Genomic DNA, 12,050 nt, shown 5'->3' on the forward strand with positions numbered 1-12,050 from the left:
ACCACTGATCCAAACTGTTTATATGCAAATATGTGCTTTATAAGCACATAGGAAGTGCTAGGGATGGCATAATATTAAGTCATTTTCAGCAGGCTCATAACCATGCTATACAGATGAAGAGAAACAAGCACTGTTTAATATCAGATTGACACTGTAATGCAACCACTTACTGGGAAACAAACTGAGATGTCATTCATTTTCCTGCAACTCCTATAGAAACAGGTGGCACAAACTGAAATTCAGTGTGGTGCCTTGTTCCCCATGAATTACCAGACACTCTGAAATCAAGTTCCAAGACTAGGAACAAGGAGTCACTTAGCCCTGGTTTCATCTCCCAGGCCATGAACACTCCCTGTTTTAAAAAGCACAAGTGCAGTGCAGGTGGCTCTGAGTAAGCAAATACTAGCTACTTCTTACACTTCAATCCTTGCTCTGAATTAATTCTGCAACTCTGAGCAGGAAAGCCAGAGGAACACCAAAGTGGAAAAGATCTCAAGATCAATATCCTTGTGCTACTGCAGACAGACGTCTCAAAAATTTTCAAGTACTGCCTTAAAACTTTACCAGGCTACAATGGCCATTCCACAACTTCACTTCTGTGGGAGAGAGCAGAAATTTTGTGAGTTCTTCCACATACTTAATTTCACAAGACATCTTAGACCTTAGATGTTCATACAAGAAAAGCAAGAATAGGAATTTGGGTTTTAGGCACAGAAGTTTTACCAAAGTGGTGCGTGTTCTCTGTGGGTCCCAAGTAACAAAGATTTTCTAAAATTTTGCCATTGTATCACAGCCTTTCAAGCAAGGCCACTTAAGCAGTTGGTGTAACATAGGAAACTTTAAAAAGACTCATTAGAAAGCAAGTGACAGCTCAAAAAAAGTTACCCTGTAAGAGTCTGATCTGTAATACAAAGGGTGTGGTTTGTATTTGTAGTTGCATTCTCTGGGAGTAACACAATAGAAAAGGTCATGAAAAAAAATACAGAAAGCTCCTGCCTGTAAAGAAATAATAAAGAAATCAGTGCAGTGCTTTCTGTCATGAAACCACCCAGTCTAGTCATCCAGGTGGAACAAAAGCTGCAGCAACTTATCAGCGCGACAGCAAAGCTGCACAGTTTAACAGCTGTGACAGAAAACACGAAAGAATCAAGATGCAACAACTGCAGATGTGCTGTGCCCTACAGTGCACCAGCTGAAAGCTTAAAACCAAACAGATCGCACTGAGCAAGCGGCAGAAACAGATTAAGAAACTGTTCCAAAAAGTTTTGAAAATAAATGCAGTCTTTTATTAATAGCCTGATTTTGTCAGCATGTGGGTCTAGCAGGGGGTGGGAAGTGGAACAGTTACGAGACTCAAGTCAGGAATCTGATAAAACAATCTTCATCGCAACCTCCGAGAGGGACCTCCAAGTAGGTGCTACCTCATCTGCCATCTCAATGGAACGTGGCCGAAACGTGCCTCTTCTGCAGAGGTCAGTATCATTTTTCTTGCATCAGTTAGCAATGTGAGAGCAGTGAAAAGCCCGTTTCAGCACGAGTTGCTAGGGCTATTCCATATTTAGCTGTGCGTTCTCTGACTTCCCAACACACAGGACTTCATGTATTTGGTAAAGATAGGCTCGTGTGGGAAGGAATGAAAAGCCATAACAAATACGACCAGTAAGGTCATTTCCACCCCAGGTTCATGGCACTCATAGCTGTGGTCTGGTCAGAAAGACCCGCAACAGCGTTAAGACCAACCCTCCTCACAATTCATGAGATTGCAGGGGGGTCTGGGTTTTTTTTTTTTAAGTATTTCAGACATGCTCCAGCCAAAAGATATGAAACACAGTTTCACAGAAGAAACTAATTCTATGGAGGATCAGCACATAATTGCTGTATTAAAAAAAAAAAAAAAAGCATAGGAACATACTACTAAGTATGAAAAAAGCCCTCAGTAACTACCAAGTTAGTATTTTCTTCATTTAAATTAGACAGGATTAATTGGAGCCAAAGATGCAATCATGCGTAGTTTTACTGATCTAGACAATAAACTGCGAGCCTGGACATGTAAGCAGGACCTGGAGGTTAATGTCAGGGTGCTGCTTCACGATGCTCTTGGCACACACTCAGCCTTCGCTCCTTCGGTAAAACAGCTCGGCTGTCTCCCTGTAACTCGCTGGACGTCAGAACTCCTCACATCTCTCCTACCTTCTGTTTTGAAATGGAAAGGTAGGAAATACAAAGCAAAGGGTCCAATGTAACAACCAACAAATGCCGGGGGCGGGGAAGGAAGTCTCATAGTACGCTTCACTAATGCAACTCAACCAATTAAAAAAAAAAAGGCTGATTTAACAACTGCCCATACAAAAGTGGCACCGATTTGTTAAACCATTTCTGCTATAACCAGTACATGAAATAATGGGTATTTATTATCTGCAGAATGTTCCATGGGTAGTTTATTCTTGTCCAGAACTGGGATATTCCTGGAGTCATTTGACAAAGTGATCTGGACTGAGCCCTTCGCCTGACAGAAGAGCCCACGGTCCAATACGGTATTTGAGCAATAATAATACACCAGAACGGAACGAGACTTTTCACTTTTCTTTAAAATTCTGTAGTCAAATCAGCTGAATTGGTTTTAAGATTTGCATGAACAAAATTTCCAGCAGTTTCTTATCCAAATGAATCGGCATTTATTAGCGTCAGTCTCCAAACAGCACATACTCACTAAATCAGGTATTAATCTCTAATGCAATCAGAATTAATTGAGAATGTTCAAGGAAGCACATGCTGAACATTCATGTAACACATTACAGAGAGATATTCTGTATGGGATTTAGGGGGATACAGCAAAGCTGATACCTATCTTTACACAGTCTAGATGTTCACTAAACAGAATTTTAAACGTATTATTTGTCTTCCATTTGCCTTTTTTTTTTTTTCCCTTTTCTTTGTTCTATGTTACAGAAAGGTATAAACGCTTAAACCATTTGACACCAGATCATGTAAACGCACATAGTAGCATCAAGGAGGTTTCACTTGCAACTTCTCTTCTGGGTACATAAAGGAGTTCTCCTTACAGAGTTGTATCACCATTTTACTCATTGTCAACAAAAAGAAAATGCAAGGCTGCTAGAAAACCAGCAGATAAAACTAACTAAAGATCTGCCTAGTGGTATTAGGCAAGATTACTTCAAGACTAGTGTATGATTGGCAAATGGAAGATATGTGTGTTCAAAAGAAAACAAACAAACAAACAAATTAAGATGCAACTGCCTGTGTGCTGGGAAAAGCAAAAAAAGGCTTTTGCAAGCAGAACCCCGATCTCACTCGAGCAATAGGAACTTAAGATCCATTTAGGTTGTAAGGGCTCACATGCTTAGGAACAGTTGTTTCTCTAGCTTCCTGAAGCTACAGAAGTTGGTAAGGCTTAAAACGTTCAGATTAGAAAATAACGATATTGAGTTAAACCAGGGAAACCTCAGGGGAAAGCATATGACTTAAGGCAACCCCATTTGGGTTAGTCTTAACAGAAGAAGAAATGAGCCAAATGAATTTGAGAAGATTGATCAGCACCTACCTAAAGTCCAACTTCAAAAGCCAGAAAATAATGTGACAATACAAGTCATTTCCTTGAGAAGTGTGTGCAACATTATTAAAGACAAGCAAGATGACATTTTCAGTTTCAAGACACCTTTTGCCAAAGACTCCTATGACCACAGAACCTGTGGAAATTAGTTTTGTTTCATGCTTACACTGACTGTTGAGAAACTGGTTTTACCAACCAGTTCTTGCATCATTTGATGTAACTGGATGTTGCCAGAAGTTTTCAGGACGGATTTCACTTTGTTCCTCCACTGGCACCTGTTCTTAAATATACATATCTGTTATATATATCTATATCTATATATATAATCACACACATATAGTGGTCAATCAATACCTACTGAAGTACCAGAAAGTTTCCAAGTTCACGTAAGAAAGATGACTTCCTCAGCTTTAGTCTACACAGTTATTTCTGCCTAAGAGACAGAGTCCTACCTTGGTTAGACTTTTTCACTGAAATTTCTCAAAAGTGCCTTTGAAACACTTCAGTAAATATTATTTGTTTGTCTGTCCTTGATTGTATGTGTGGATTGATTGTCCGTTGATGTATGTCCTTCATCAGGTAACACCCAGCCACTGCTGCAAGGGTGACAATCCCTAACCACTCAGATGGAAGGGCAACATCTTACGTCTTCACCTAAACAGGTTCCAAGAAATTTTGCAGCCCAAGTTTTTTAGTTTCAGTTCAGGCAAGTTTAGTTCTAGACTAGCCATCATTTTTCTAGACAGAAAATGCCTGAATCATCCGTGTAAGCCATATCCTCGTGGCTGTAAATTCAGCATTCATTAGGTAAATGTCACAATCTAAAGCTGGAATAAAGAACATGACCCTGCACCAGGGTCCGCAGAGGAAAGAGCTCCTGTAGAGTCCTAGAAGGAATGACAACGCTCTGCCTCAGCTCCTGCTTGACAGGTAGGCAGAGAAAATCCAGATACATTCGTGTCAGTGTTTTACTGAATCTGAGTTTAAGTAAGTTTGACAAGTATGCTATTTCATATAACTCTAGTCCTAAAAAATTAAGTATAATGAGAAATGACCTTATCAGCAAGATTTCACCATCAAAACGTGTGCACCGTCTTGAGATGAAGTGAAACATTTACTCAGAGCAGGTTACAGGATGCAATCAACTTTCTTTAAAGTACGGCAGGTTAACAGCTTTCACTGTGGCCGTTTGTTCAGCACAGTGTGATAGCGTAAGACCACCTAAGGACTGCAAGATAAATTAACACTCCAGTGTGGAAAGGACTATTGAAAGTTATCTACATTTACAGTTCAATCACACGTTTTTATTTAACATCAGTATACAGAGGACAACCCCAGCAAGTTATTTTGTAATGTCAAGTATTTAGTAAAGTTCTTCAGCTGTAACAGTGACAATAGTACAGCTAAAAATAAGCAGTATGAAACAAACATGGATCTTCTTAAAATTATAAATATACCAACAATACTTCTTAAAGCTTAATTATTGCAACAGTTAAATTAACAATAGGTCATGTTAGAAAGGCTCTATGAAATTTATTCAAGTTGTCAAGAAATTAGATGGAAGTGTAAAAAGGAAATACATATGAATTTTACTTTTGATTTTCACTAAAGGTAGTCAATACAATTTTGTACAGTATCACCTAACATGTCAATCTTTAACAAACTCCAGCATACAGAATTCATAAAATGCAGAAAAAAATAGTTTAATCTTCACATGTAAATTGACAGTAAATTAACTGACACAAAATTTATTATTGTAACATAAGCAGGCCAGCATTTTAAATATTAATTTAGTAGCTTTATGTTGTTAAAGGGGCAGACATATACAGTCATTCCAAGTACATAATCAAATTTTAAGAGGTGATAATTCAGAACATGGGTTTTCTAAAAAGTGTTTAGTAAAAGTCATGTTATTTCCTAATCCAGACATCCTCATCATAAAGCCTTTACAGGGTTATGATCTCTCCTGGCTTTAGCGGAGCCACTAGTCACACCTTCTCACACACGCACACGTGCAAACACACATACCTTGCTATAAATATCACACCAGTGTTCTCTAGGTTTAAATTCACCCCGATAATGCGGGTATGCCATGTGCAACTTTGCTATTATGCACATTACAGAAAGCTTCAACTTTTCGCATGGTAACCTGAAGTCATACAGCTGTGTTTCAGTTTTACTATAATCATCCCTGAAGTTTATACAGATACCGTATCACGTTGAAAGAAATCTATTTGATAGTACTTAAATACCAGCAATTGAACTTCAATTGTAATGATGAAATGCTCCTTTCCATTGAGGAAGAATTAGTACGTATAGCTGCTCATCTCACTCAAATATAGTACATGAATGTTTAAGTACTTTCACTAAAACAGAAGTCATACTAAAACATGATACTGTACTACAATTGTAGTTAACTAGAAAATTCAAGGATGTTATAATTTAAATCTAAGTTCTCCTGTACAATAAGTCAAATAAATAAATTCCATGTGCATTTGTTTTACAAAATGGTAGCATGTTTATCTTGCTAGGTTATACACTGCCATTCCGCCTGTGCATACTTCTGGCCAATCTTACCTTGAGCTTTCTCACCAGGGAAACTACTCGGCAACTTTCATTTAGACATGAGGGAGTCTCTGTACAAGACGGTGAACGGGTCATTCTGAAGTCAGACACAGAAACCACAGAGATAGGTCCTCTGACCACTAAGTTCAGAGAAAACTTGTTTTGCATATCCAGGTACCGCTTTGGGTTTTTTGGGGGTCTGTGGGCTGGTTTTGGGGGTTTTTTAATTGCTTCTGCAGGTCCCGTAATTCAGTTTGAAGTAGCTATAAAGACGGCATGTGAAATTTACCTTGCTTCCTGTTCTCTGTTTTCAGGCGAATACAACAGCCATGTAACCCCATTTAGGTTTCCCATCAGGGCCTGGGGAAGATGGGGGAGAAGCGACAGCTAATTGTCACCACATTGAGAAGCAAGTTCATACTCCTGTTAAGGCAACCTGTTTTTCTCACCACCCTGAATCTTCTTCTGCAGAAACAGGCTAACAAAAAATGAAGTAAAAAATTAAAACCTATGAACCCTGAGCCTCATTCAATTTGTTTTTAACTGAATTTTTCCATTCACTTCACCTCATACTGATCGGGAGTTAGTACAACAGTTCTGGAAGTGTAATGCAAGAACAGTATATCCAGTGAGGAAGCTCAAGGTATGATCATGTATACACTGAATTAGTAATTCGGAAAGTTTATAAACAAACTGTCAGGACACTCTGTAAGCACTGCACGGCCTATCAACTATCATAAGGATCATGGCTGAAGAGACGTTTCTGGATTTGTTTTGTTGGGGTGGGGTTTTTTCCGTTAAAGACAGCACCAGCCCAACCAGAAAAAGGAAGAAAACTTGTCATACACTGTCCAATTATCCACTGTGTCTTTTGATGGCTATTAAAAATGCGAGGGGAAAGGTAGCACTGCCTCAATGGAAATCACGTTAAGACACTGCAAGCCTGCTTCAGTTTTCCATCCAATTCTTTCTTTAGGCTGGCAGTGAATTTAACGAAGGCCTTTTGAGGCAATAATGGAAGCAGCAGCAAGATTCAGAGGCTTTCACTCTAGAGTTGGCAGACAAAAAAGTGACGGAGTTTTAAGATCACTTGGGGACCCACACTTCAAAAGGAAGACTAGAAATAGCAGCTTTAAACCCCAGAGTAATGGGACAGCCTAGGATAAAACAGCTGGCGAAACAGAAATGAATGGTATATAACCCAGTAAGAAAGACATTACCATGAGTGTTTTATAATTTGACAATATTTCATTAAATAAAATTATTAAGTGCTTTCCTATAAACAAAAAGGATGCTCATAACGCCTTTCTGGCACAAATATTTTCCTATCAAAGCCCTGTAAACATGCCACCAAAATTTAGTTTTTTACCAGCAGAGTGAGCTCACTAGAAATGCAAGTGAAATCAGAAAAACAAATTCATTTGAAAACCTCTAAGTAAATACTTCCTAAACAATATGGCATTTACATCAGTGTGCAATATATTAATTTTGAAAGTGATTAACTTCAGCATGAAAATGACTTACCTGTAATTAAAGTTTTCCATATTGGCCAATACATAAATCCTGATTTTTGGTACTGCATACTTTATCTCTGAAATATTTGAAATGTCATATTCCAAATCAAAGTCAATACACAAAAATGTTTACGTTATACCCAGTCTAACAAAACCCACCTCAGCCACTGAAAATAAATTTAACAGCATAGTGTTTAGTAGTACGCAAAGGAGTACTTTTAAAACAAAAAGACAATGTAGGTCACAATAGAAATCTGAGGCACTGCTGTACACGTATAAAGTTAATTCATAAGACGTGAATTGCACCGAGTGACAGAAGTGATAACTGCTTTAGTATTTTCATTTAGGACAAACATTTTAAATAGTTTAGTGTTTTAGAGGAGTGTTGTTGTTTTTTTAAATTGATGCTGGATCTGTAGTTCTTAAACAAAAAAATACTTTTAGGTAACACCCTCCTCCCTTCTCCCAAGAAAAGGGTTTACATTTTTTTAGTTTTAGATTCAACCTGTAAATATGCATTAAGATGCAGACAGGACATAGCTCTCTACGCATACCTATGTTGTGACAAATCTTATAACATCTCAAAGAAAATTATAAACAGTTTTAAGAAATATTATTTTTTACTTCAAAGTTTATAGCAATGAAGACGTGGTATATAAATATATACAGTACCTCCACTTTGGAAGTCAGATTTACGAACCAAACTGTTAAAACCTAATGAACATCAGACTTTCATTTAGGTTGCCCAATGTGGCAATATTCAGGTATTGCCAGATTATTTCTTTTTCTTCAGGTGATAACCTACATACCCTTTCAGAAATTTTTCACAAAAATAATGGTTCTTTTTTACTAGATCAATTCTGGTAATGTTGTTATAGCTGCGCTTCTTTAAAATGTTACTGACAAACGAAGCTACTGTAGCACAAAGTACTTTTTAATGAAATAATCACCATGTTAAGCTTCATTCAAAATTTAGCTTGCTATACACTGGACAGAAGAAAAATAAAGTTTTATCTGTGTTCAAGTGCATTAACAACAACAGTTAAAACTAGTAATATATTTTAATGAAGGTTCAACTGATAGAACAGGTGCCATCCAAAAGCATGAGCTTGTCAATGATCAAGTTGCCTAACAAAACTGACAGCAATATAGCACTGAAACTACTTAAGAGAAAGCTTGCATGGTTTTCCCTAACTTAAGAAATACATAAAGCAAGACCTAGCTAAAATTAGAGTTCCTTGGATAATACAATTTCAAGAGCACAAACTGCAGTCAGTAAAGGGCTCACAATTCTGTGCATAAAATGGCTAATGTCTTCGTAAGAAGTGGTTTTACATTAATGGCAGGCCACCACAGAAAAGTATGGAGGAATAAAACACTTTGGTTTTAATTTTTTCAGAGGCTCACATTTCACATTAGACTTAAAAGCAGCAGCTTTTCACAAGCTACTCATTGGGAGTGCTGTATTTTCTAGAAAACATTAGAAGGATTATAATTATTTTAGTGATTGACAGGTTTTACTTCAATTTTTACATAAATAGCTTTCACCATATTGTGGTTATGTTTAAGTATAAGAACACTGATCAATAGTTTAGATGCACAGTATTTATTTCTTCTGCTGGAAGGCAACTATACTTAATAATTGTATCCAAGACACTTCAAATCATTCAGAAATATGGCATGCAGTATCCAAAAGTATGGCTCTGAGGATTTTTTTTTTTTTACATTAAGCATAAAGAAATTTTATATTCAACATTCATTTATATTTCAAGAAAACTACCTATTCAGAGTTCTAGTTCTTTGATGCAGCATTAAGGATTAAAACTTACCACTTTACCCGGCCTTGCCCATGTGCAAATAAATCCCTCCTGACAAGCAGTGACTATACAGTCTTCAAGAAAAATTAACACAGTCAGTCTTTCATGTGCTATCTTTTTACAGATAAGAGGCTCTAACAAGGGAACATCTTCCATTCGGGGACAGAGAGGTGTTCCCAAAGTTTTAGCTGGGTCCGTTTTGGTTTTAGTAACTAGGTTCAGTTTGTCACTGCTCTTGCTAGATATATGTCCCATGCTATGATTTCTCTTGTGATCTTTTTCATGGTGTCTTTCCTTCCGATCGTGTAGTGACAAGGTTGCAAATTTACTAACGCCAGAAGCAATGGCACCATCCATGACACTGCTTTTACTGCCAGCATTTGAGACTGCAGAGTGTGGAAGGCTGTTTGACCGTGGAAGAGGAGGGGGTACAGAGTTTCCAGGTGTTGTGATACTGTTTCCATTACTTCCTGGGTTAGTTCCACCACTTCCAGCAGGTGGACTTGTGGCATTCATGACATTTGTATGTGTCCTTGCTCTTGAGAGAGGTTGGTGGGGAAAGAGGATATCTTCTGTAAGATCCCACAAACACAGCTGTGTGTCCTGGCCTACTGAACCAAATCTGTATGTAACACTTACTGGACGACTGTCTGTAGAGTTCCTTTTGGACAGCCTAGATTGCGTACTATTTGCTCGATCTCTGCCAAAATGAAGGTCTTGGAAATCCTCATCACTTCCGCTAAATTCCATCGGGTCACTCTCTTCTACACTAGTGGTATATGGATCAAACGCAACAACACTGACCCACGATTTATGTCCATGGCCTCTGGCTATTACTCGACAGTCCACGAAAGACCAAACTGTTACCAAGTCATCCTCTCCACCTGTCACTATGTATTTCCCATCAGGACTCCAACACACACACAGCAGTCCTCCAAAGTAACTTTTCATTGTACCATGCAATTCCACTGAATCAAAGTTAAACACACGAAGAAAACCATCCTGGCTCACACATGCCAAGAACTTCCCATCTGGGGAAAAGGCAAACTCATTCAGGGCACCCTCACCTACTGTCCATTTAAGCAGAGGGTTTCTTGTGGATTTACTCTTGCAAGTGTGAACTGCAAAACTTTCTCCTTGTTTAAGTAGCTGGTAGTGCGGGGCTGTGGTACCACAAGTGTGCTCCACGTTATACAAGTACATATTGCCACTGGAATGAGCTACTAGGAAAAGGCTTTCCGAACCCGGTACCCATTTTACACAGGTTACTCTGGACTTGTCTATTAGTCTCTGTGAAAAACAAAGAAGATACACATCAGAAAGTCTGAAAGTTAAGGTTTTAACGATTAACTATAAATCTGGTCTTTCTGGGGGGATGGAGAACAGTACTTAAGCAAAGTGAACTCGGCTTTCTATAAAGGAGCTATGTTACTGCATTTGCAAAAAACTTCTCTTGTCAGGCAGTGAAGAGGAAATTATTTTTAGACTAAGTGCTACCAAGGGTTATTATTATGGTCCAATCGCATTCTACAATGAACATACTTCAATCAAGCCAATCTGTTGTTATGAATCTAAAGGTAGTGTTCTTAGGTTTATTTTTCACCATGAAGAGTGTGAGAAGGAAATAATCAAGAAAACACAGAATGAGCTAAAGGGAAAAAAGGCAGTTACTCATCTGTAATACGCAGCAAACAGGTTACAAAGCAACAACAGTAAATTTAGATTCTGGTTTTATCTGAAATCACAAACAAAATCCATCCTCTGGGAAAAAAAAAAAAACCAAACCAGAAACAAAGAGGCTTCAGGAGCCTTTACCAGCTTTCACTGACTGAGGGAGGAAAAGCTACATACACAGTGATCCTGTTACCGTGTGGCTGGAAAGTTAGTAGTTAATGCACGTGGATCAGTGAATTCTGAAAGTACAATGTACTCTTCACCTTGGAATCCCCACACTCCAATTACTTTCCATTTATTAGCCAAAGACCTGTCAATACTCTCAATTACCACCTGATTAAGAAGATTCCTTTAAAGAAAAACATATTAATAGCAATCACTGCAAAAGAATGAACACACATTAAAAAAAAAAAGAATCCTGATCACAGTGTCTTCAATGCTGTAAGAACTGAGAGATAAAATTTCACTCCTTGAGTTTGCTAGTGTAGTTTTGGTGGACGTCTAAAACTTACCAAGTCAGCCATGGAATCACGCAGCTGCAACCTGGAGATAAGTAATTCTTTACACGCACATTCAAGATTTGTATTTGGCATAGATCGATCATAGGCTGAAAGAAGAGCTGAGCTACACAAAAAGCTAGAATGCAAGTGCAAAGAGCCTAAGGAAATACCAGTGTTGAAGAAGCACTAAAACACAAAGAAGAAAAAAAAAAATCCCACCCCAAAACCTTGCTATGCTGTTTATCACAAACAAAAAAACTCGAGCTAATGCATAATACATTGACTATTATGCATTCTGGGCCTATAACTATCACTGGAAAGCAGTACCTGGTCATTTTAGATAGTTTTGCATATGCTTTTGCTGCTGTCAACCTCAGGTAAGATCAGGAAGCCTCTCTCTTGTCATCTC

At 38.1% G+C, this 12,050-nt stretch overlaps 2 protein-coding genes across 11 annotated transcripts in view; one reads left to right on the top strand and one right to left on the bottom strand.

The window, feature by feature from the left end:
- MOK (MOK protein kinase) overlaps window positions 1-6,579 on the top strand; it is a gene marked incomplete at its 5' end in the record, with an annotated part of 28,382 nt that extends 21,803 nt beyond the window's left edge. The window contains 2 exon segments of the mRNA XM_055715956.1: window positions 6,167-6,310; window positions 6,451-6,579.
- The window catches only part of WDR20 (WD repeat domain 20), a 48,160-nt gene that overhangs the window by 2,822 nt on the left and 33,288 nt on the right, over window positions 1-12,050 (bottom strand). For 2 of the 10 annotated variants that reach the window (XM_014278930.3, XM_005437864.4), the window contains exon 3: window positions 9,480-10,757. The exons of 1 other annotated variant lie outside the window; for it this stretch is intronic. In XM_014278930.3, the coding sequence (XP_014134405.2) occupies window positions 9,480-10,757 (1,278 nt within the window). Of the gene's footprint in view, window positions 1-474; window positions 4,800-4,853; window positions 10,758-12,050 lie in introns of those variants that run through there. 7 more of the 10 variants (XR_008733083.1, XR_008733081.1, XR_001334552.3 and 4 more) reach the window with 7 other exon arrangements.

Source organism: Falco cherrug, chromosome 7 (genome assembly GCF_023634085.1).
Source record: "Falco cherrug isolate bFalChe1 chromosome 7, bFalChe1.pri, whole genome shotgun sequence".
In the NCBI taxonomy this organism is placed as follows: Eukaryota; Metazoa; Chordata; class Aves; order Falconiformes; family Falconidae; genus Falco; species Falco cherrug.